Source organism: Conger conger, chromosome 12 (assembly GCF_963514075.1).
Source record: "Conger conger chromosome 12, fConCon1.1, whole genome shotgun sequence".
NCBI classification, from domain to species: Eukaryota; Metazoa; Chordata; class Actinopteri; order Anguilliformes; family Congridae; genus Conger; species Conger conger.
Window position 1 is genome coordinate 43,977,135 of NC_083771.1, and position 26,149 is coordinate 44,003,283.

A 26,149-nucleotide genomic window follows, 5' to 3' on the forward strand; every position below is an offset into this window, starting at 1 on the left:
GACCTTCTAATGCTTTCACTTTATATAATATGCCTCATTGCAAGTACTTCGTTTTGAAATTGGCTAGTTTTGAAATGTATTAAATTATAGACGAAAGGGTAAAATCAGCGGTGTCCTGGACACCTGGCCACAAATGAAACCCTTTGTAGAAATTCAGGAGCGAGTTTAAAAATAACTCCTGGGATGCAGAGAATTGGAATTAAAAAACAGAACTGAATTTAATAATCAAAAAGAATCTCCTGATTTGCTGAATAAAAATAAATATCCCTGTCAACTTTCAAAGTAACCGATTTAAATAATAAACCGAGTTAAAAAAGTGTTTGGATAGTTAACTTTGGTCACTTTTGCACTGTTTGTTTGTTTGTTTGTTTGTTTGTTCAAAAAAAAAAAAAAAAAAAAAAAAAAAAATGGCCCTGGTCCTTATCTTTGTTGTACAGGTAGCAGTTGAAATTGTACTTCCCTCTAGGGTCTTTCAGCGAACCTATCCCTGGTTATGGGTATGCACTTTGTTGTACGTCGCTCTGGATAAGAGCGTCTGCCAAATGCCAATAATGTAATGTAATGTAATGTAAAAATAATGTCATTGTTTAAAGATAATGGAAATCATTTAAAGTAAACCGTTCATATTTTTTGTCTTTTGTCATCATTTTTAAATAATGGATTTTGCTAAAGTTATTTTTAACTCTTTAACAGGGAGGAAGCGGCATGTGAATTAAAACTCTAAGCTGACAGGAAAAGTGTTACTAAACATAAAAAACAAAAAAGTAATGTTCCTCCCACACAGTAATTGCTACAGCAGAATAATTATAATTCAGATAGTACACACAGTATTGACCTTTTACATTGTGTACCTTGCTGTTTTTGACCTTAATTCTTCACTGCATACTACCAAAGGAAATTACCATTGGCACACGAAAGAACAATGATGTGTATATAATCGCTTAACTTCCAATTCTCCCACAGATCGAGGGTTCGTCTCAAGCTGGAACGCTGTGTGTAATTAGAATGTTTACAGCCGGGATTGTGGTCATTAAAGTCAGTTGCTATGGATATAATCATACAGAAGATGTTCTCATTTTAAACAACATTAGAAATGAATCGCTATTACTTACTTCACCTCTTGCAAAAATAAAAACACAAAAGTAGATCTGGGACTGACGGTGAACACTCATTTCTCATGCACACAGCAATGCTATTGTCCTATGCATAAAGAAATATTAAAATGTTATTTCTAGAATATATTAATATTGCAATGAACATGTCAAATTATTATTATTATTATTATTATTATTATTATTATTATTATTATTATTCTTATCATTATCAATAGCCATAAGCTCTCTAATGTTTTGAATGCTAACGTTACTAGCACTACTTGACGTCCTGAAATGGTTGTTTGTAAACGGACCAGCACAAAATAAAGAATCTGGCTATGTTGGCTAAAACGTGTGCTACTTGTGTAAGGTGTGGCCCAACACGATTTTGGCGGTTAAAAACTTGGCAGTTGCCACACTAGTGTAAAAAATGAACCGGGAATAAGAAGTTGTAAATAAGAAACCAATTTAAGCCTTGTTTAAAACTTTTAATTTAACCACAATAAAAAAAATAAATTAAAAAAAACAGACTATTTTGAGAAGAACTTAACCAACATACAGTATGTAACCACAGCAACATGCTGAAACAGTAGCCACCTTAACGGTGTGAAGTAGTTTGTGCCAGCAAATTTTATTTATTTATTTTGAGGGCGAATTTCCCCGAAATATTAACGACCCCTGCTTATATTTAAATCTTTGGTAAAAGACCATGGTGCAAGAGGAATAACGCACTCCGAGGTGGTCGTTAAAGGGTTTTAACACCCTCCGCTGAGGTAAACCATTCTCCGCATTCTTCGCCTCCGCATCGTAAGCTAAAACTGTTTTAATGACCATCTCGCCATGGATTATTCCCTACTTAACTATATTCAATACTGAGCAAATATCAGTTATGCTCTTATATACAGTATGAGAAAACAACTGAAAATGAATGATGATAAAAAACGATTTTAAGTTCATTAAATAGAACCAATTAAAGGAATCGTGAAGCTATTATATACCACAGACATTGCTTTTTCAAGAGACAAATTCTAATTGAATCTCCTACAAAATTCAATATTGTAAACTTTTATAACTGCAAAACAGCTCCTCCTTTGCCAGGACAACAAACTGTTTAAACCCCATATGCCAAAATAAAGGCTAAGAATTACATAGACCACTGTGCAAAAGTCTTAGGCACCCTAGATTTTATGGGGAAATAACAGATTCTTTTGGTATGAATTTTGTCAAAGATATTTTTATGTATATATATATATATATATTTATTTCTTTTATTTTATTTTTTATTTTTTTTGCATTAGTGTGTCAGTAGAAAATAGCCAATTTGAGATTTTCAAACATTCATTTTCAAAAAGTTTTAATGTTAGTGAATTTCTTTTCATTTTGTTAAATAAAAACATTAAGTAAGACCACTTTTCAGATAAAAACTTTATTTAAGGCTGTCTGGGATAACCTGGAGAATAACAGTTCTCCAATATGTTTGGTACAACCCCCCAGCTGATTTTCTCATAAAACTAAGTAACTAAGACAATTGATGCAGCTTTAGGCAAAGGGTGGTCATGGGAAAAGGACGTTACAGCTGGTACGTTTGCTATCCACACCAATTAATGTCAAGGTGAGTTGGCAAACAAAAAAACAAAAAAAGGCGGAGTATCTTTGCACTTTATTCGATACAGAGGTATGGTTTAGAGAAGCGCTCCACATAGACTACTCAACCTTTCTGTGAATTTTCCCCCCCGAGGGCATACAGCTCCTTACATAAACTAATAAATGTAATCATCTCAGACGTAACATAACATATGCTGGCTATGAAGGCAATGAAACGCGCAGACCTGATTTACACACGGGAACAGGTTCATGCCGTTCTAACTCTGCTCCACTCCCCCGACCTCTCGAGCCCTCTTCTCACTGTGCCCTCTTCCCTCCACCAGGCCCGACCTCTGGGGGCGATTAACCCAGGAGATTACCCAGGGGGGGCTAGGGGACTGTGCCATCTCACCTCCTCCTGGCAGATCCTTCCAGAGCGCGACGAAGGGGCTTACCTGATGATCCTCTGAGCTGCGTACTGGTGCAGGCAGCGGAACTGGGCCGACATGTTGGCCAGAGCTGCTAGGCAGTTGGTGTGGAGGTATTTGTCCTGTTTTGAAAATAAAAAATCAAAATTAAAAAAAGACAGTGAAAGAGTGATGACGGTTCATAATGGTCAACTGACCTCAGCCACCCAATGTTCAAATCATGAAATGCTTTTTTTTTTTTCTTTTTTTTTTTTCCCATACACGGTTTCAAATATGTTCCAGTCAAATGTTCTGATTATGGATGTTTGATGAATGACTAGCAGAATGGCGTAGTCAGATGGCCTAAAAAGCTTTTCATGACCGCAAGAGGCGGTCGATTAAAGGTGACCACCTAAAGGTAGACCGTCCCTCGGGGAATGCTAACGTGAGCAGACGGACCAGCACTCACCCGCGTCCGGGTCATGTTGAACTGGATCGTCCGGATCACCACCAGAATCAGCAGGCTGCCCAGGGAAATCTCCGTCAGACATCGCTCTGTGTACCAGGTTATGTTCTTCAGAATCTGAAAGAGTGGGAGAAGGAGAAAAAGAAGGGGAGAGAGAACATGAGATAAAGATGGATGGAGAGCTCTTTGAAGTGGCAGCTTCGCTTGCTCAAGGTGTTTGTTAAGATATGGGTATTTATCGTACAAATATTTTACATTACACACCAGTTTCCTTCCAACGGCACATCAAAGATTTCTACTTATACTTTTTCTTTTTAAGTTAAAACGTACAAGCCACCTACACAGATGGGACGTCGAAATTGGAAGCATTATTTTCTCTTCTGAATTCAAACAGTGTTTCAATGCCAAATTTTAATATTGCTTTGCGTGGGAGTTATGACATATGCTAATTTGACCACACTCAAAGTAATTAAGTAATTTTCCACAGAGAGGCACAATTAAACACCCAGTTATCTATGGCAACCCCTTTGATCTCATTTATGTGTTATGTTTTAGATGGGAGACAGTGATATTTTTCTCAAAGCAATAGGACAGTTTTTCTGGTGTAGTATTTCTATACATCTGACTCACATCAGACAACATTTAACAATTCAAGTGTATATGGATTACACCTTTGTCTATAATGCAATTTCCCATCAACTCTACTAAAGACTACAAACTATGGAATGCTGGGACCTCCTGGGAGGACTACAATAAACAGCAGTGCAGAACTTCCACCTAAGGAAGGCATCCTGAGTGAAGCTGGCCCAGACGGAGATCTGAACCCCCTGGCCACGAGCCCAGAGTTGAACACGCTGAACCACACCACTTCCTGCCGCTGGTAACTTCTGAGGGATGGCAACGGCCAGGAAGAGAAAGATGGCATTCATAACCGCGCTTTCAAGACGGACAGGAAGGGGAAATTACAGCCGCAAACAGCCAGGCGGAGCGCGGCATCAGAGGCCTGAGGAAGGCTTCCTGCAGGAGATGGGGAGGCAGACCGTTCGGGTTCAGGACTGGACCCTAAACAGAGGGGCACTGTCATGGCAGACCTGGCTGCGGTTTGACTGGAGTGTAAACACGGCAGGGATGAGGCAGCGCAGGCTGGCAGCATATTAATGAACCCGATTTATGCCTTTTATCCGTGATCCTGTGCCCAGAGGGCCCGTTCAGCCAGCATTCTTCAAAGTACATGCTACGACTCAAGACACCAGATACTCCCGGCTCTCTCTGTAGAGCCGCCAATCACCATACCTACAGCACGTATCAAGTAAACCCGCTCCAGACTCCATGCTTGCGTTACAGCTGTAAGTGATGGGCCCCAGAAGTTAGTGCCTGGAAGCACAGCTCTACCCATTACATGACATTACATTACATTACATGACATTACATTACATTATTGGCATTTGGCAGACGCTCTTACCCAGAGCGACGTACAGTTGATTAGACTAAGCAGGAGACAATCCTCCCCTGGAGCAATGCAGGGTTAAGGGCCTTGCTCAAGGGCCCAACGGCTGTGCGGATCTTATTGCGGCTACACCGGGATTCGAACCCCCAACCTTGCCTGTCCCAGTTATTTACCTTAACCACTACGCTACAGGCCGCCCCCGTACCCTTCCTGTATACTGCAGTGAAGAGCAAAGCACAGCACAGCATTACCTACTCCTGCGGTTTCCTTCATTTGGGTTGTCTGGGGAGCTTCCCGTCAGTCATTTCAATGCTCACCTTAAAAGAAACCCATGCATACTCTACACCTCGGGGAGAATTTCTCTGGCAGGTTTTTTTGTTCAGTTGTACATTTCTTGTGCAGCTGTACAATAAATAAAAAATGTAGTTGCACACAAAGTCGCACATCAGCTATCACTTAAGAACGAAAAGAACTTTTAAAGAACTTTGAAATCACTTTGGAAAGTGCCGAGTTTCATTAGAAGCATGACTGTTGCTTCATGACTGGTAATTACTGCTACTATATTTTCATATGCTAAAATAAAAATAAATAAAAAAACAGCTTGGTTTGATAGGGCACTAGATAGACTGTACATTTAATAGGTTGGACGGAATCTATTTTTCCAGACAAAATAAACAAGTATTTCAGTGCGTTTGAGAACCCTTTGTCTGGCGGTATTTTTGAATACACAGCATTTCCTTTCAGGGCCGCACTTGAAAATGCATTCCAATATTAAACTTGACTTGGTCATGTATGCCTTTATGCTCTCCTCCAGTACATTCATACGCAAGGTTAGGCACATAAAGCCGTGAGAATGGACACGGTGCAGTGAGTGAGTCATTATGTCTAGCACTGGGTAACAAGTTAAACATTACAGGTCTGAAGTTAATGTTGAACATCTCGTTGATCATCGTCTCAAATGTGTCGAGATGGGCAGCCTGGCCTGTAGGCGGCCTGTAGCGTAGTGGTTAAGGTGAATGACTGGGACCCGCAAGGTCGGTGGTTCTAATCCCGGTGTAGCCACAATAAGATCCGCACAGCCGTTGGGCCCTCGAGCAAGGCCCTTAACCCTGCATCGCTCCAGGGGAAGGATTGTCTCCTGCTTAGTCTAATAAACTGTACGTCGCTCTGGATAAGAGCGTCTGCCAAAATGCCAATAATGTAATGTAATGCAATCGAGATACGTATGATACAGAATGAAGCTATGCTATGCATACTGTACCCTGGGTAAGAGCCAATTATCCTGCAGCAGTCTCTCAGTGGTCCTACTGCAATTCCACAGCAGCGCATTAATCCCAGGCAGCTGTGGGTCTCTTGCTAAAGTGCCAATATAGATACTGCCATGTTGATGAGGTGCTAAGCAACTGTTATCGGTACACCGTGTCAATAGTGAGGAAACAGCTGAAAACCATTCAATTTGTCACGCTCTTGGGACTAAATACGACATACTGCTTCACAAAACCCAGCAAGAAACTTAGTCCACAATAGGTGACAGTTGCATTTCAGCCCTCTACCTTAGTCCTCCCTCCTGATTTCCCCTGCCCCTCCTTTCTGATATCCCTATCCTTGTCTAAACCCCCCCCCAAAAAAAATAAAAAAATAAAAACTTCTGATGACAACTATGTTTAGAACAGCATTTCCTGTGTATTTTGCTAGTTTCTGGATGTGATGCTCTGACTTATGGTAGAACCTATGCACTTGTAAGTCGCTTTGGATTAAAAGCGTCTGCCAAATGACTAAAATGTAAATGTAAATGTAGTGAAATGTATCACTGTGAGATTTCATCTTCTTCCCCATTGTTCTTGCAAAATCACTTTAGTCTAATCACCCAGAAAAGGTGGAAGGTCCTTACATTAAGTTATCGGTTTAAACCAAAGGAATTTCATATGGGCCCCGGCAAAAACATAGCAAAAAAGTGCACAGCAATGTGTTTATGTTGAACACAGATGGCATAGTAGCACACTCAGAGTGCTTGGGTTATGGGGAAATAACAGCGTTTGGATTCATACCTCGAGCCAAGGTAATGATTGTCTTGTCAAATGGATTTATACAGTGCTGAACTGAACTATGTCACAGTGACATGGCCGCTAAGCACCTGATGACAAGAATAGTGTCTGGCAGACAAAACATGAAGCGTGTAAGCGCGGCTATAAAAAAACAACCCCATGTCACGTAATGCTATGCCCTGTTTTTTCAGCCCCTCTGTCTGAACATTCAGAACTGAACAGACCTCACATCGGTTATTACAACGAAAGCACATCCAGATCAGCATAATTCTGTCTGGGAAATTATTATCAAGTCTTAATACTGGGTGTCTCGTCAGTGACACATTTGTTTGAAACAAATGCAGTGAATCAGAGTTTCCCTGGGGAAACCAAAACAAAGAAACGGGAGGAGCACAAATCACATGTTGTGAAGCTGAATAAATGTAATTTATAGTATAATGCATATATATATATGTTAGGCTTGGGGAGCTCTATAAGACTATAGTCTATAAGACTATAATAAGCTATCATTTTTCTCCTACAGTATGCAAAACTAAAATGGCACATAACATGATCATTTACAGCCTTGCAGTACCCCCAACACAAAGGCACACACACAGAAAATGCAGCTGCTGAATTCTTTTAAATTTAGCAGCCTGCAGCTTAGTGGCTAGTGACTAGGACCCGGATGGTTGGTCAATGGATCAAACCCCGGTGTAGCCACGATAAGATCCGCACAACCGCTGGGCCCTCGAGCATGGCCCTTAACCCTGCATTGCTCCAGGGGTATTGCCTAGTCTAATCAACTGTAATTCGCATTGGATAAAAGCATCAGCTAAATTACCATTTATTTATTTATTTAAGCATAAACTTACCAGCATAATAGGTGTATGAGAAAACACTGCAGTTACACTTCAATAATACAGCACATGAGTGCAAGCACGTTTTTCAAATACATTATGCCTACACTATGTAAATGCTCTCCATCGGGAAAATTACAAACTGAAAACACTGTCTGACACCCATTCAGGGCATGAGCAACAGATTTCTAGCATGTAGAACTGTCGGAAGAGTCTGACAGTGCTGGTAAAGTGCATGCTACATTCTGCCTTCAAAGGACTCCCAACCACCATTTATCCAGCTGAACTGTGGCGACATTTCCCACCGAAATGACACTGATTGTATGCTACAGCAAGCTCATTTTCTTCCAGAACGGCCTTGGGGCTGTGAAGGAAAAATTCATCCATTTGTGCATCGCTAAACCTGCTCTTAAACGCCAGAATAAAAAGTGTAATTCACTTCAATCTGACGTAGAGGGATGTAAAATATCAGACAAATGAGTCCTACATTTCAACCTGCTTTGGACTGACATTCAAATCGCTGAAGCGTGACGGAATAAAATAATATTTTGAGGAAATGTGGATGAAATAAGTGAGCATGTAGCCGTTTCATATAGCCGTATTACTGTAAGAAATAAAAGCAAATTGCAGTTCTAAAATTAATCGGATTTATCAACCAGGTTGAGAAATGGCGTATGATAACTGCAAGACTGGACAGTTGTAATTTATAATCTAGGAAATGCCAGAAACCTTTGTGAACACTGTGTATTACCGCGGCGGCGGGTACACATCGGTCGCTGACACCTGCACGCTCACATACGCCCTCCTGTTCCCAGCAACCGTGCCTCTGCCGTGAGCCCAAAATAAGAATGGAAAATAAACATTCTTCTGCGGCTGAAAAACAAAAAAAGCCGTCTCGAGTCTCCGACAAGACACAGGAGAAGCGATTGTAAATGGATGGCCCTTCAAAAGCTTCCTCTCGCGCTGTGAACGGATGTGGGGAAGGCGGGCGGAATGCTTGGTGCCTGGCCAAGGGCTTACACAACAAAAAAATAAAAAGGGCATCAGACTTTGCGCTGGAGCGCACTAAAAGGCTTATGAATGAAATAATTTATACAGTCATAAAGTTGAAAGGGGAGATTCCCAAGGCCCTTGGTTATGAAATATGGATACATTGTTTTGGGGGGGCAGGTTTCTGAGCTTGGCACCTCCTGGAATGGTATTTGGCTCCCAGTATAGTGTGTATAGTATTCGAACTGAAATGTGAGGGTACAAACAGCTATTGGATAAAAACCTTTCTGTTTTGAGTTTCTTTTTTTCTTTCAAAAATCAACCTTGAATCACCTGCATCGTGTGAGAAGCACTGCAGCTCAGTCACCATTGGAAGCCACACAGTATTCACCAGAAGAGGCATCTGACCCAGACAACAGTTACACTGTGGATATGTGCCAGGCCACCAGGCACCTTAGATATAAACTTAAAGTGCAGCTCACAAAACCAGGCCAAATGTCAAACCTGCCTCTGCGTACAAGTGGACATAGCAGAGGCGTGTGCTCATGAGTGCCTCCCCTGCCTGAGCCCCTCTATCACTGCACTATAAGCTGAGAATAGCACTGGAGCTCTCACCACTTCATGAATGGAGCGGTTGAAGGTGTCGTCCTCCGTGAGGATGAGGAGGATGATGAGGGCCATGTAGACGTGGTGGGAGTTCCTGTCCTCCACGTGGTACAGGATCTCCAGGATCGGCATGACCTGCATGGGACAGGAGAGAGGGGGATGAAGGACCGGTCTTCCTCAGCTGCTGCATCAGGCCAATGCGCAAACAGACACTGCACCTCTATGTGTGTGTGTGTGTGTGTGTGTGTGTATGAGGGTGTGTGTGAGTGTGAGTGAGAGAAAGAGAGAGTGTGTGTGTGTGTGTGTGTATGAGGGTGCCTGTGTGTGTGAGAGAATGGGTGTGAGGGAGAGTGGGTGTGTATGTGTGTGAGTGCATTTGTGTGTGTGCGTATGTGAGAGTGAATGTGTGATAGAGTGTGTGTGTGTGTGTGTGTCCATGTGTGCGCATGCATGCGTGAGAGAGTGTGTGTGTGTGTGTGTGTGTGTGTGTGTGTGTGTGTGTGTGTGTGTGTGTGTGTCCACGTGTGCGCATGCATGTGTGAGAGAGAGTGTGTGTGTGTGTGTGTGTGTGTGTGTGAGTTTAAAGTATTTTCTCAGCGTGTCAGCGTGTCATGCACGCGCATGTACGAGAACATTGGGACGGTTTCACGGCCGTTTCATCAGGCCCTGGTTGTGAAATCGTGCCATTCCAAACACGCAGACGCTTTTGTCGGCGGGTCTGTGTGGCGGGCGAGCCCATGTCTCCCGCTGACCGCCGCCCGGCAGCGACACACGCTCCGTCTGCACGTCTCGCGCGGAGGAGCGGGGCCACGTCAGCGCACACAACACCCCATTGTTCCCGCTTTCATTTCCATTTCTCTTTTTTCCCCCCCTCCTGGATAACAGAAGTTGGCGGGACGGGGGCGGGGGGGGGCGTTAGCGGCCACCGACGCACGGGGGGGCGAGGCTTTGAAGAGCTGGAGGGGACTGATCCCCTAGCACAGGTGGGTCACAGAGAACAGGGCTCTGGGGGGGAGGCAGCAGACGCGGCCCGTAATGCACTTAAACCTGATAAGATCGTATCTGCCAACGCGCAGGGCCAGATAAAGTGCCAGCTGTCTGCCATTTCCCACTATGTCAGAGAGAAGCAATGAGCACCCAAGACAAAGCGGATGACTGAGATTACCCTGAACACAGTCGGCGTGGATCCAGGGCCAGCCATGGCTCAGGAGCTGACATTAAAGTAGAAATGTGCTGCTGGGGCCAGCGGTGTCTGACCTGGCACTGTTAGCCCACGGCACCTGGCCCAGTTATATTAGCCCACAGTGCCTGGCCCAGCCATGTTAGCCCACGAGGCCTGGCCCAGTTATATTAGCCCACAGTGCCTGGCCCAGTTATATTAGCCCACAGTGCCTGGCCCAGCCATGTTAGCCCACGATGCCTGGCCCAGCCATGTTAGCCCACGGTTAGCGCACCCAGCCATGTTAGCCCACGGTTAGCGCACCCAGCCATGTTAGCCCACGGTTAGCGCACCCAGCCATGTTAGCCCACGGTTAGCGCACCCAGCCATGTTAGCCCACTATTCCAGGCCCAGCCACGTTAGCCCTCAGTTAGCGGGCCCAATTATGTTAGCGCACAGTGCCTGGCCCAGCCATGTTAGCCCACGAGGCCTGGCCCAGCCACGTTAGCCCTCAGTTAGCGGGCCCAATTATGTTAGCGCACAGTGCCTGGCCCAGCCATGTTAGCCCACAGTGCCTGGCCCAGCCATGTTAGCCCACAGTGCCTGGCCCAGCCATATTAGCCCACAGTGCCTGGCCCAGCCATGTTAGCCCACGAGGCCTGGCCCAGCCATGTTAGCCCTCAGTTAGCGCACCCAGCCATGTTAGCCCACGAGGCCTGGCCCAGCCATGTTAGCCCTCAGTTAGCGGGCCCAATTATGTTAGCGCACAGTGCCTGGCCCAGCCATGTTAGCCCACGAGGCCAGGCCCAGCCATGCTAGTCCACGATTCCAGGCCCAGCCATGTTAGCCCACGAGGCCTGGCCCAGCCACGTTAGCCCTCAGTTAGCGGGCCCAATTATGTTAGCGCACAGTGCATGGCCCAGCGATATTAGCGGGCCCAATGATGTTAGCGGATGGTGCCTGGCCCAATGATATCAGCTAAGGTTCCAAATAAGCTTGCACACGGCGCTTGGCTCACGATGTTAGTGCACGGTGATGGACCCGGCGGTAACGCTAACTTTTAATCCCGTTTCTACCGCAGGAGGAAGGAGCAATGGAGCAATCTACTCTCTTCCCACGTGAAGATATCCACTGCACCCATTACAGGGGAAATTACCCATCCATCACAGGATGGTGGATCGCTGAGAGGAGGCCATTTTAAGGGGGTCACACGCCAGCTGAGGATGTCAAATTGGCTGCGCTGTGCGTTAATGCATCGACTTCAAGTTTTATAATGTCGTAGGCAATGCTACATCAGACGTGGCCATATATAAAAATGGCAGAGGAAAATGGCTTCATGATAATAAGCACTGGGGTCCGGAGGAAAACACCAAAGACTCCTGCCCAAGACGGAAGACTGCAATGAAACTTGCCTGCAAAAAAAACAGCCCAGAGGAGGAATACAATGGAGGTGTCACAGACATGCAGCATATAAGAGAAATGCACAAAGGGAGGGGCCATCACGTGTGGCCCTACACAATCTCTTAACGGCCAGTCGAAAAACCTATACCGTCAGAATGCAGACTACAGAGCCCACACTTTAAACCGAAGAGAGTCCAGGCCAGGTTTGTGCCATCATCTATAATATGAACGTGTAGAACATCTATAGGAAAATGTCAGAAGTAGCCAATGGTCCTGCCACTCCCGACATGTTGCAGCTGCTAAGCACCTCAGTCAGGGAAGAAAATGTTCTGCAATGTTTTACAGCAAATTTTCTGCGATACAGTCAAGGCTAATACGATACTTTAAAAGCAAAACTACCTTCGTGCAAAAGAACGAGAAAGAAGGAAAACTGTTCACCAGCACACGTCCTCACATCTATGCTATAGACCGTGTCAAACTGACAACAATAACAAATGGTTCTGTGAATGTGCATCAACCAAGACCCTTTTAAATCTCCGGTGTTTGAGTGCATTGAGCGATGAGGGCAGTCACACAGTTTTTTGAGGCACAGCCATGTTAGGAAGGGTCTTTGGGTACACCAGGGCTACCCTGAAGCTTTCCCTTCAAAGCGTCTATAACAACTTATAATAAGAACTGCAAATATGATAAATATGACCACTATTATTAATGGTGAACGGCTTTAGAGTGTGACTTAGGATAAAGGGGAAAAACCTCAAGACAGGAATCCTTCCCAAACGGTGGTGAATATGAGATGTGGAACACTTTAGTGGGAAAAATCTCATTCTCTTTCTGAGTATTACATGACGGTCCACAGACACACAGACAGCACCCACTAGGATGACTGCGAACTCTAAATGGCGAACGAGTATATCCAGGAATAGTAGACTGAAACAGGATGGCCTCAAAACCTTTTCAAACTCTACCTTAGTCCTCCCTCCTGATTTCCCCTGCCCCTCCTTTCTGATATCCCTATCCTTGTCTAACCCCCCCCCCCCCCCCAAAAAAATAAAATAAATAAAAAAAATTTTTTTAAAACTTCTCATGACAACTATGTTTAGAACAGCATTTCCTGTGTATTTTGCTAGTTTCTGGATGTGATGCTCTGACTTATGGTAGAACCTATGCACTTGTAAGTCGCTTTGGATTAAAAGCGTCTGCCAAATGACTAAAATGTAAATGTAAATGTAATCTTCATGCAGAAGCTCTGTGTGAGACCCGGTGGGTGCCGGTGAAGGGGGACGCGGGCGCGCGCTCTCTCACCAGGTTCTCCATGTCGGTGCGCGACAGCACGTACGTGCGCACGTTGGTGTTTTGGTGCAGCAGCGTGTAGAGCAGCAGGGTGGCCTGGTCGGACCGCTGCTGGTCGCACAGGGCCGTGTACAGGCTGTTGAAGTTGATCTGGAAGGTGTGCGGGTGAGGCGAGGGGATGGAGGACGTGTCTGAAAAAACGCAGCCGGACCGGGGGCACGACGTTAACGCTCACGTCGCCGGGGAGACAGGAAACACACATCGCCAAACAGGCCAGGTCCCCGGACCCTGCTCCTGGAGAGCCACAGGGTCTGCTGGGGTCCCCAGCCCTGCTCCTGGAGAGCCACAGGGTCTGCTGGGGTCCCCAGCCCTGCTCCTGGAGAGCTACAGGGTCTGCTGGGGTCCCCAGCCCTGCTCCTGGAGAGCTACAGGGTCTGCTGGGGTCCCCAACCCTGCTCCTGGAGAGCCACAGGGTCTGCTGGGGTCCCCAACCCTGCTCCTGGAGAGCCACAGGGTCTGCTGGGGTCCCCAACCCTGCTCCTGGAGAGCCACAGGGTCTGCTGGGGTCCCCAGCCCTGCTCCTGGTGAGTTACAGGGTCTGCTGGGGTCCCCAACCCTGCTTCTGGTGAGCTACAGGGTCTGCTGGGGTCCCAAACCCTGCTGCTGGAGAGCTACAGGGCCTGCTGGGGCCCCCAACCACTAAATACTCAGTGGAACTTCAGAAAAATAAACAACGTTGAGAGACGCAGCAGCACGAGTGAATAAGGTCACGCAGAGGACAGCGCAGTTAGCGGGTACTCCGGACCCCCACTCACCCACTCACCCACCCACCCTGTGTGTTCTTGAAGGACGTGACGGCCTGTCTGTAGGGGTTGGGGCAGTCTGGACCGTCAGTCAGGTTGGCGAGCACCAGCAGCAGCAGAAGACTCTGATTGGACAGCGGCAGAGGGTTCTGCTCTTGGTCGGGATTGGGCTTGCTCCCGGCTCCGCCCAGGGTAAACACAGTCCACAGCCCACCTGGAGAACAGAGGAAAAACCACAGGTAGTGAGTGAGTGGGCACACCACGCTTTATGTGAAATAAAGAAATGGATGCAAGTTCCACATTGTTACGTTTGCATTAAGCATTTAGCGTAAATCTTATCCAAAGTGACTACTTACGAAGCTTATTCTTTTCATATTATTTTCCACTTAGAATGTATTTAATAATAGGGCGGCCTGTAGCGTAGTGGTTAAGGTAAATGACTGGGACACGCAAGGTCGGTGGTTCTAATCCCGGCGTAGCCACAATATGATCCGCACAGCCGTTGGGCCCTTGAGCAAGGCCCTTAACCCTGCATTGCTCCAGGGGAGGATTGTCTGGATAAGAGCGTCTGCCAAAATGCCAATAATGTAATGTAATGCAATATAGCTGGATACATAGCACATTCAGGTTAGGTGCTTGTCTTCAGGGAATAACGGCAGCACCCTACCTGGGAATCAAAACTACAGCCTTGGAGTAGTAAGCTGAGGGCCCTGTATGACGAAGAAGGATTATAGACTGAGCTGGACAAATGTAAAACCCGGAACCCTGCCAGAGATGGCATATGGACTGATGGGAAAAATATCGGTTAACTCCGTAACCCTGCTTGGTGATACAGGCCCCAGTGGTCTCGCCATAACGCCACACTGCAACTGCAGATTTGTGGCTTCAATAAGCTGAACAGGAAGCTGCAGGGGAAAAATGCCCATTTCATCTCAAATAGTTCTTACACCTGCTAAATTGCCCTAAAGTAAGTATAAAGGACGCCATATTAAACTATATAAAATGTATCCAATTCCTCTTCAAACCCCCACCGCAGAGCCAGAGTGCCTTAACGCTCCACGTACCGTCGGCTCTGAAGAAATAACATCAAACTGTTTAACTGGACGACGGCGTCATCCATTAAGGTCTAACCGAGCCCTGGGGGAGCCCCGGTTATTTAATATCCATTTCCCCATTAGCCCTTCAGTGGAAAAAAATCAGTTAGACTTTATGTTCTAATCATAATGTGCCCATTGACCATCTGTGGCAATGCCTTTGCTTCTGCTAAGCGCCCGCGTGGATACATTCACACAAATCGCCCGCCTGTGTGTTCCCCACAGCCGTCTGGCCCTCCTCAGGGGCCGGGGCGCGCGGTGCGATCAGCCCCCTCACCGGGCCGAGGGGGCGGCGGAGCCAGGCGGAGAGAAGCAGCCCCATCTCCGTCTGCCTTCACCGCCACCGGCCGGGGCGACAGACACACACAGAGGAGCAACAGAGAGACACAGAGACACAGAGGAGCAACAGACAGACACAGAGGAGGGACCGCCAGCGGCCTTAATGACGTGAGGCTGGACACTCTGGAACCGGCAGCCGGAAACGGCACGGCCACTTATCTCAGCGATTAGTCAAACAAACAACAGGAACAAAACACACTCACACTCACACTCACACTCACACTCACACTCACACTCACACTCACACTCACACTCACACTCACACTCACACACACACTCACACTCACACACACACTCACACTCACACACACACTCACACACACACACACACACACACACACACACACGCGCAGACAAAAAGGCAGACAGACGGCAGTGTCGTCCGTCCACCCCCCTCCCCCCCCTCCTCCTCCCCCTACAGTGAATTCTGGGTCGGCTGCCGCCGGACAGCCGAGGCAGCGGTGGGTGCATGCTGCGGCAGACACCCTGCTGTCCCAGCACAAACCCTAATTCCCACCGCGGTGTGCGGCCGGGGCGCAGGGAACGGCTGACCGGCCGGGTTCAGAGAAGCGGACCTTGTGACTGACCCCCGGCTCATCGCAGGCACCGCCACGACTAGCCCCGCTGTCCCCGCTTCCTGAGGGACGCCGTGGCCTCTCCCCCCGCCGGCATCTCCCCCCGCCCCGGCCTCTCCCCCCGCCCCGGCCTCTCCCCCCGCCGGCCTCTCCCCCCGCCGGCCTCTCCTTACCTCACTCCTGCTTGTTATGCGTCTAGCCGGCTTCTCCGCCCACAACAATAATGCAATATTGTTCCTGTTTTTCCTCTCTCTCTTTTTTTTTTTTTCTTGATCCGGCTGGGCATTACATAAAAGGTTAAATGAGAGACCAGGCCATTCCTCGTTCTTGCGGCTTCCTGACGATTGAGGCCTTCGCCCGCCGAAAGGCGAGGCCTCCCGACCGTCACCGGCTATCTGCGGGCTGCCGAGCCAACGAGGCGGCCATTTTACACGCTCTCATTAATCACACAAACATTGAATCCCCAGGGATGAAATTACACACAGGCCCGGAAGGTTCTCTCCGAGGCGAATCATCAGAACTGCGTGCAGCGAGGCTGCCTTGCAGGGTTCGGGGGAAGCACTGCTCCCAGCACGAGTGGGAAAAGTAGTGATACCCGTCCAAAAGTTTTCCCAGAAGTAGTTTTACTGCCGAATAACCAACGTGGTACACCTGTCCAGCATTGATTCATCCTTGTGAACTGCCTCAGTGATTGAGCCATCAATACAGCCATCAATGCACTGACCCAGCCATCACGCACCAGCTCACCCTCAGGTAGCAGAGACACACTGTACCGGGAGAGCAGCCAGGCAACAGGACGCTCATCTGTCTGGGGGTAAACGTGGGAAGCAAGTAGAGACGACTGGTAAGTTCATTCACGTTCTTTTTCACGGGAGGGAATAAACGATAATGAAGACATCATGGCTCACGTCCAGGGCTTTGCAGACACGTGTGGGGAAATAATGACAAATATGTACACGGCATGCCGCGGAGAGCAGTCAATAAATAAACACAGCGCCAATAATGACACACTCCCATCCCTCACCCGCGCTGCTAACGGGGGCCTTCCACCCCGGCCGCTGACGCTTCTGGTTCATTATTAATAGTTGCCATTTGGAACAAGTTCAAGTATTACAACAGGGCTCCGACAGATATTCAAACTATGCAGGGAAAGAATTCCCGGACACCGATTTTTTTTCAGCCTTCTTGGAGACGGTGCTGGACGCTCTGACGCACAACGCGGCAACACCGCTCCAAGAGAATAACCGAACCGCGTCGGGTCGCCTTCAGCTTCTCATTCCACAGCGATCGGCTGGTTTCCCCCCCCACACCACCGTCGATTTGAACCTGCTTCCAGTTCTCACATATTTATGAGGGAGACAGGCTGCTATTTCCCCCCCCCTCCCCTCCATCTAGGGAGCTTTTCTTTGCCACCGTCGCCCTAGGCTTATGTCTCTGGGGGATTCAGGCAACAGTCAGTGGTAAAGAGCATCATCACATTTATTTTCATTTAGTTTAAAGCCTCCAGTGATTTTTCTTTTTTTAGTTTAGAATATACGTTCAGGTTTTCATCACGAATACCAAGGGTATTACAAAATTAGATGGAAAGCATGGCTCGTTGTCAGCCCCAGCACTTGACAATGGTATGTTGTCAAAAATGACAATAAGACAAAACGCCCCGTATATTATTTGAATTATTGTGGATATGGTATAGCTCGTGACTGAGGATTCAATAAAAACCAAGACCGAATGTATAGCAACACTACCAGACATTAACACATTGGGTACAATGGCGCAATGCCAGAAATGGCAACGGACAGATTCATATACGACTGGGGGAATAAACAGAATCATAAACTCCTTGGGGGGGGGGGGGGGAAGCTACTTTGAGAGACTAAACTGTTACAAATGAAGTAAAAGAGCTGGTTAAAGGCACGCCATTGGGGAACAAAGAACCCTGTGGAGTGAATGTTGACAGATTAGACAAAATGGCCGACGCTGGAGAGGGGAGTGGATGGGCGCCATGCCCTCTCCCCGCTGAAGGCCAGCTCAGAGAGAGGAGGTCAGGGCCACTGTCCCCGCTGAAGGCCAGCTCAGAGAGAGGAGGTCAGGGCCACTGTCCCCGCCGACTGGAGCATCATATTAATCGTCCTAATCTCCAGGCAGACGGCGGAGTGTCATTAACCGAGTCTGTTCTCAGCTCAGAGTGGAAATCTCTCTCTCCCTCTCGCACACGCGGGCGCGAGTCTGGTTTCCGGCCACCCGGTCCCCCCGGCAGCACCACTTCCCGGACCGCCCCGGCGTCTGCTGCTCCAGTCCTTCACAGAGGAAGTGTGACAAGCACGCCAACCTCCCTCCCGTCTGCCACCCCGGATTCAAAGATTAAAAAAAAAAAATTAAAATAATAAAAAACCCCCCACAGAATTAGACGCTGCTTCCCTGCAGCACGAGCTGGTTCACCACTTCATTCACGACATGTCCGACTTCCTCAAGTGTTCATTTGTTTGAGCACACCAGCGAGCCCATTAGTAAGTCCACTATCGACAAGCTATCGTGTATAGTAAGAACAAAATAAATAAATAAACAAATATTCATACATAAGGGTAAGTGTCTTAAGTGTGAATGTCCCAGGAAAGGAGAAACACGGCAAGCTTTCAGCATGCAGCCAGGACAGGATATATGGGGCGATGTCGCACATGTATGATTTATTTGACGATCTTCCCATTCCATTAGCATATGCATCATGGGGTCTCCCGTTACGTGGAAGGTGTATGCGGTTTCTGCAGTGCTGGGGTGCGAATGACCCCCCACCGAGCACATGGAAGTATAAACAGCTCTGCTTGCAGTCCATCACGCCTCCCGCCCCAGGAACGTCCACCTTGAGACAGGCGCCAACGTGAACCCAGCACCCTTGTTTTGGATATCTGCGCGGGCGGCCTGTAGCGTAGTGGTTAAGGTAAAGGACTGGGACACGCAAGGTCGGTGGTTCTAATCCCGGTGTAGCCACTATAAGATCCGCACAGCCGTTGGGCCCTTGAGCAAGGCCATTAACCCTGCATTGCTCCAGGGGAGGATTGTCTCCTGCTTAGTCTAATCAATTGTACGTCGCTCTGGATAAGAGTGTCTGCCAAATGCCAATAATGTAATGTAATGTCCCGGAGTTTGAAGTGCATATCAAGACTCTACCCTGAGTTTTTCAACAGAGTGGTGCTTGGGCTTGGGCTTCCAAACAACAAATATTCAGGTTTTTGGTGGTTATGGAGGAGGGCAATGGAGCTTTTGCACCTCAAAAAGTTATTTCCTGAAAATTCTGGGGCATTAAAACTTGCCAGAAAATGCCTTCAGACAAAAAGAGTTGAGAACAGAATTACATATTAAAAGTCGAACCTTGAACCTCTCATTTCAAGGTTTTTGGGTAATTTTTTAAAATTGCCTAAAGAAATATTCTGGAATATGTGAAGTCCAGGTTGGGTTTAATGGGCCAGTAGGGGTGTAATGTTACACAGAAATCTTGGTTTGCTACACCTGCTGCCATTTTGACTTCACAGTTAAGTAAGTTTTCGCTACAGCATACAGAAATGCTGCCTTTTCATTAATTATGAAAATGTAAACAGCGGCTAACTGGGCCATTTGTTGCTGAACAAAATTTGCTGAAGCAACACCAAATCATCAGGATGAACTCCTTGAGTTTTGAATTTAAGTTAATTACGCGTTAAAGCAAGACAGGAGTTTGGGTTTGTGCCAAACAGAAAGACTGGTATTGGCACTGAAGAAAAGATCATTTCTGTCCAGGCTGGACAAAGTCAAAAGCTGGAGAAGCTTCACAGAAGCGAGGCATCTCGACCGACTGTGAGCAGATAGAGCAGCAACAATACACAGGTGACATGGGCTATTTTTGTCTCACAATGCCACCAGGGAGGGAACAGAGTGGCACACAGTCACGGTTATAATCTTCGGGGAGAACCCTGCATGTTAGAACAGCAGTACCAGTGACATTTAACAAAACTTTAACCAATCAGTAAAATGGAATAATCTGAATTGCTACATTAATTCCATGACTGGAATATACGAGTTAGGCGCCAACGTGGGCGGCCTGTAGCGTAGTGGTTAAGCTAAAGGCCTGGGACATGCAAGGTCGGTGGTTCTAATCCCGGTGTAGCCACAATAAGATCCGCACAGCCGCTGGGCCCTCGAGCAAGGCCCTTAACCCTGCATTGCTCCAGGGGAGGATTGTCTCCTGCTTAGTCTAACCAACTGTACGTCGCTCTGGATAAGAGCGTCTGCCAAATGCCATTAATGTAAAGGTAATGAGTTAGAGTTGGGGTTAGGAGTGTTAAGAGAGAGCTCATGGAGGTTAGCAAGGAGGAGGAAGGTCATGAGCAAGCTCAGTTTCATGTTTGGGAAGACCCCCAATACGTAAACAGCTACTGGCCTGTGCAAGAAGGTCATAAATAAAACGCTTCAGAATCTATGGCCTGACTCCACTCCTCAAAAGAGCCACAATTCTACCCATCACCAGCAGCGGGAATAATCCGGCCACTATTAGGGTTAAACAAACCTGCCGGTATCAAGGAATGCAGCAATCTGACCTCATGCTGGTCCAGACTATTGCAGTGCGCCCCCCCCCCCCCCACGCCCCCATCCCGCCCCACCCCGACATTGATGTCATCTGTCTCCGCTCCCCCGCCCCCGCCCCCCGGCCCCCGGCCAGCCTGGACTCCCAGTTATAAAGCTGGTAATCCTCCCCCATTTTTCAGGGCCCCGCACGGGAGCGGGGGCAGAGCCGGGCGGCGGTCAGAGCCGGCCGGACGCTAATCCCCGCGGCAGACGCGCAGTCAGCCAGCCAGCCGCAGTTTATCTTGAGACACTGAAATTTCGCGACGCGGGTTTTCCCCGTGTTGTTTTATCCGAGCGGCTCTGTCCAGACGCCCGTCGCCGTGGCGACCCGGAACAGAGGCCCCCCCCCCCGACGACGGCCAGCGTCGCGAGACTGACGCAGAGCCGCGCCCCAAAAACGACGGCTGGGACTAAATCGTAAGCACCAGAACGAAAAAAAAACCCCCAAAAAAAACACACAATTAAAACACTATCATTTGAAAATCACAACATGATAAAACACGTCGAGAATCACCGAGAGTGGAGCCTTTTCGGCTTGTCTGGTCTAGCATTCTCCCGAAAAGATCCCGTGGCCACAGAAACGATTATTAATTCATGTCAGGTTGTTTGTTTACCGCGAAGTTCACCGCTCCCTGTGCGTTCTGGGTAATCCTACAGCGTGCAGAATGCCTGAGGTCGAGGTTGCCCTTCTGAAGGGTTTCATCCGCTTTAACCTGGACCCCCCTGACGGTACCGACGGAAATAAAATTCAGCTGCAATATCGAACCCAGATAAAACGCCACGGCAAAAGCACAGCAGAGAAACGTGACAAAAAAAAAAAGAAACGCCGGGGCTGAAAACCCCACCACCGCACAACTCCCTTTCCGCTGGCTGAAACCATCTTCAAACTGCGGCTCTGATAATTTCATGCATGCCTCCAGACAAAGTGGGAGCACTTTGACAAATGGCCCGAGACGGTGATTGATAACCTATTCAGCACCAACAGCACAAGGTCCGGTCTCCACCTGGTACGGTTGGGCTGGAGCCGCCGTGGGCACGCCAGGCTGTTTAAGAGCTCCACCGTCCCTGACAACAGGATGACAAGTCCTCTCAACAGGGCCGCCTTACCCAGACTCTCCTATTTGTCTCCGTCACGGGTCCCGCATTGTATTTTCTTAAATAATGGTTTTCATAAGACTCATACTTCAGGGAGACGCTGGCCTAAATAATGGGATGGAAGCAGGAGATACTATTCTATTACAGCCATACATCACCAAAGGGGGGGGGAAGCCCTGTCAACCAATGGGAACCATGCCTCACACGGAATCAACCAATGGGAAGCACTACCACGCAGACACTGGACACAGACTTCGTACTTGGCAACCAGATAAACGGAGGCAGGAATGTTTTCCTTCTTATTTCTGGCTTATTGATTGAGTCAACAACCATAATTCGTTAGTACACATACAAGTTTTGTCAAGTAGCGGAGATTTTGAGATTTTAAGATTTCACTGCAAAGAAATATGTTTCAAGTGGGTTTTGTCATATATATGGCATATATAGTACAAGAGCTACATGAGCAGTACAGCGGAAAAAGGACCTTGGCTGCAAACCACAAACTACAACCTACAACCACAAATAAGATATAGAAAATATAGAAATTCCTACTTCTGCAATCACTTTGTTGATAAAAATGTGCACATGCAATTCAGTCCTACAGTGGAAGAACAATTATATTTAATCAGGTGGATACACTCATGTTTCTTGTATAAGTGGCTCTGAATAAGAGAATCTGCTCAATGAATGTAATGTAAAGGACTGGTACAGGTGTATTTATATTAAAGATTCAGCAAACGTTTTTCATAGTTTATTGAAAACTCTCTGCAGGGATTAATCATGAAATGATTCAAATGAAAAAGCCACGCCAAAATACAATTATTGCTGACGGTTAAAAATAAATCTACAACATGATTTCCAAAGCTGCATGATGCTACGGCAAACCCGTCGGACGTAACCGCATCCCCAGAAATGGTAAACTGGAGTCGACGGTCCTCCTTCACGTTGAGGAATAGCCAGCATCATCTTCAGAAAGCCTGCTGGCGTGATTTATGGAAACAAGTGCACACGGGTCGTCTGGCTCCTTCAGCGCTCGGAGACAAAGCGGAGTCTGTCGAGCCCTGCGTGCCGATCCACTGAACGTTTCCGAGTCCCAGACGCAAGAGGGGACAGAATCGAGTTGCCCTCTCCCCCTCTCCCCCTCTCCCCCCCAACCAGGGCCTGGATCAGCAGCCGGAGGGACCGGAATGTTCCAGGAAAAAAAAAAAATTCAATTCCTGCAGTGCGGTCACTGCTGAAAGTCTAAATGAAAGACTGAAAGCTTTCCTTACACAGCCTAGCCCCGCATAAGGACCATTTCCCTTACATAATCAAATGCGTTTATTCACTTTAATCACGGAATAACCAAGACCAAAGCAAAACCCCTAGTGACAAAAAAAAAGAAATACTAAAAAATACAAAAAAAAAAAAAAAACCTACCCATTTTCTTGAAGCAATTCAGTAATTACACAAGTGTCTATGAATTTATCAGGTGTTTTTACGTGCGATTAATGCCGCGCTCCCTCGTGCTTCCAGTTGGTTCATGCCTGCCTTTTTCAATATCGTCCAAAACATAATTACGTTTGTGAAACGTTCTGAAACGGTTCTGAAACGGGCAGGCAAAACCTCCCGGGGAAGGAAAGAATGTGGCACATTAATGAAGCAATACATCTTCCCGCAGACAGCCTCTCCTATGGAGAGCCCGTGCCCTACATATTCCAACAGCCGCATACATCCACTGCATATCTGAGTCACACACATTACTGTGGTAATGAGCGCAAATAGATGTTTGCGTCTCGATGGGTCCCCCCCCCCCCCCCCCACAAAAGAGGTATCAGAAGCGTAGAAAATGCAATTCCAGCCAATCAACTTTCTTTTCTTTTGCCATTTTATGATTCGAGCATCCAGTCACATCAATTTTCAGAACACACCGCGGCTGAGGAGCGAGTGCGTGGCATCCATCAACATTTCAGTTCCATTTAATAATGCAAATCAGTTCCCAAAAGGAGAACTCAGACATCACGGCTCTTGGGGATTATGAAAAAGAAAAAAAAAAAAAGAAAAAAAAAGAAAAAAAACCGGAATAAATCAAGAGCTGCAATCATACAGAGATCACAGACAGGCCGGCAGCTGATGAGCTGCTGATAGCAGTCTGCCATGAACAAAGAGCACTTATCCCTGGGAAAAAATCCTGCTCAGTTCAAATGAATCTATAATGGACGACTATTTAAATTTCTCCCTCGGTCCGTCTCCACACAACTGTCCGCAGACAACCAGTGCTTTTCTAAAGACCGCGGTATACAAGGAAAAGAAATGGGTCAATTCCCCTTCTTCCATTAGAACATATTTTAACATACCGAAATCTTTCAAGTTACATTGATGACTTGGATCTCGGAATTGGTTTAATTGATTAAACAAATACACACCCCGACGAGGCAAAACATGAGAAATCACAGATGAAGCGAATAACGTTGATTATGTCGTAACAACGGTAACAACGTCAAGGTCTGGGATATATTAGACGGGTTAGCAAACCGTTGGTTCTCGTAATCGATACGTCGGACGCAGGAGAAATGGGCAGGCGTAGACGTAGAACGACTTAGTCAAAATCATTATGGCCCGACAATGAGGTTGGAGCATCTCTGAAACGTCGAGGCTTGTAGGGTGTTCCCGGTCAGTGGGGAGTACCGCCCGACAGTGGTGCGAGGAAGGGGGCAAACCACGGCCCGGCAACAGGGCGTCAGGCACCCAAGGCGCCTCAATGCGGGACGGGTTTGAGGAACATGAATAAGAGTTTGAGGTGCTGCCCTGGCCTCCAAATTCCCCAGATCTCAATCAGATCGAGTATCTGTGGGCCCTCGATGCGAGAATGGTTTGAGGAACATGAATAAGAGTTTGAGGTGCTGCCCTGGCCTCCAAATTCCCCAGATCTCAATCAGATCGAGTATCTGTGGGCCCTCGATGCGGGAATGGTTTGAGGAACATGAGTCTGGCTTTCCAAACGTTTCCCGTTGCCTGAAGACGTGTCATTTCTGATCTTCCAATCACGAAGACGTTTCATTTCACGGAGAACAGTGCGATAGGGGTTTCAGCACAGCTGGAAAACAGACCAGCACAGAGCCATCTCCCAGGCCCACGCTTCTCTGCCACAACGCCTTCACCTCCGCCTTGCGAACGAGAACACCCGCCTTCACGCTGAAGAATTTTATAATGATATACTTGGACAGGTACACCGGTATAACAGCCACATACCTCTAAGGGACGGTATATAATCACAGTGTCTTTGGAGGTTTGATCAAATTTCACCGCCCGGCAACTGCCGAATAAGTGAATAAAGACGGATAAACGGATATTAGGGTTAGTCATTCATTTAAATCGGCCAAGACAACATCGTCACAGTGGGTGGAGGAGTTTGGGGGAAGCCGCTGGCATGAACGGTTAAGGCACAAGGCTTTACGTCCAGAGTTAGCTTAGACTGTGAAGACAGAGCAGGTCTGCATCCTGACCACACAACATTCCACAGAAGCAGAAATATGAAACAGTTGTCGGTATCGAGGCCTGGCTCGGTACCGTAACATTAAAGGTATAATTATTCAATAATTTAAAGATTTTTGTGTTAAAACTTCAATGATAATCCCTTCCTATCATTGAAAAAGGCTCACTGACATGTTGACTCACCCTCTACCTGTGTTTATAGTCCTTAAATTCGGGTTTCAAAATATGCAGTTGACGGGCTGGCACTTCTGTACCAAAACGACGTATAGCTGTACTCATCTGAAATGTATTAAAACATCGTTTTCAAGCTCATTTATTAAAAATTGGTTCCAATTGCCACAGCCAATGCCGTTTCAACGTCAGCGTGTTCACAGAGAAGGGGAGGGATAACAGTGTGGTGGTTTGAGCGTCAAAGTGTCCCTGAGTAACACCTAACCCCCAATTGCTCCCGATGAGCTGGTTGGTGTGGTGCCTTGCATGGCAGCCTATGGCATTGGTGTTGTGTGTGTGTGTGTGTGTGTGTGTGTGTGTGTGTGAGACTGATAACTGCACAGGCATCAATTGTAAAGCGCTTCGGATAAAAGTAGTGTATAAATGCAGTCCATTTACCAAATACCGTTTCATGGACAGAACTCCCTGTTCCCCGTAAGGATTATCCAAACGCAGATTAGCTCCAAGCTCTGCCTTTCTGCAATGATCATTTCTTGTTTGGACCCAACATTACTTCAACTGGCCACATGCAAACTAGCCAATGTTAGCCGTTCCATGTTTTGTTTGTTTTTTTTACCCCGACCAAGGAAGCCTTGGGGGGTGCCATCGTCAGTAGACCCACATATACCGTTCAA

At 47.1% G+C, this 26,149-nt stretch overlaps 1 protein-coding gene across 1 annotated transcript in view; it reads right to left on the minus strand.

The window, feature by feature from the left end:
* dym (dymeclin) overlaps positions 1–26,149 on the minus strand; it is a 98,502-nt gene that overhangs the window by 44,863 nt on the left and 27,490 nt on the right. Inside the window, exons 9-13 of the mRNA XM_061263498.1 lie at positions 14,160–14,345; positions 13,341–13,519; positions 9,488–9,613; positions 3,555–3,668; positions 3,134–3,228 (exon numbers count right to left, since the gene is read on the minus strand). Of these exons, the coding sequence (XP_061119482.1) occupies positions 3,134–3,228; positions 3,555–3,668; positions 9,488–9,613; positions 13,341–13,519; positions 14,160–14,345 (700 nt within the window). The remainder of the gene's footprint in view (positions 1–3,133; positions 3,229–3,554; positions 3,669–9,487; positions 9,614–13,340; positions 13,520–14,159; positions 14,346–26,149) is intronic.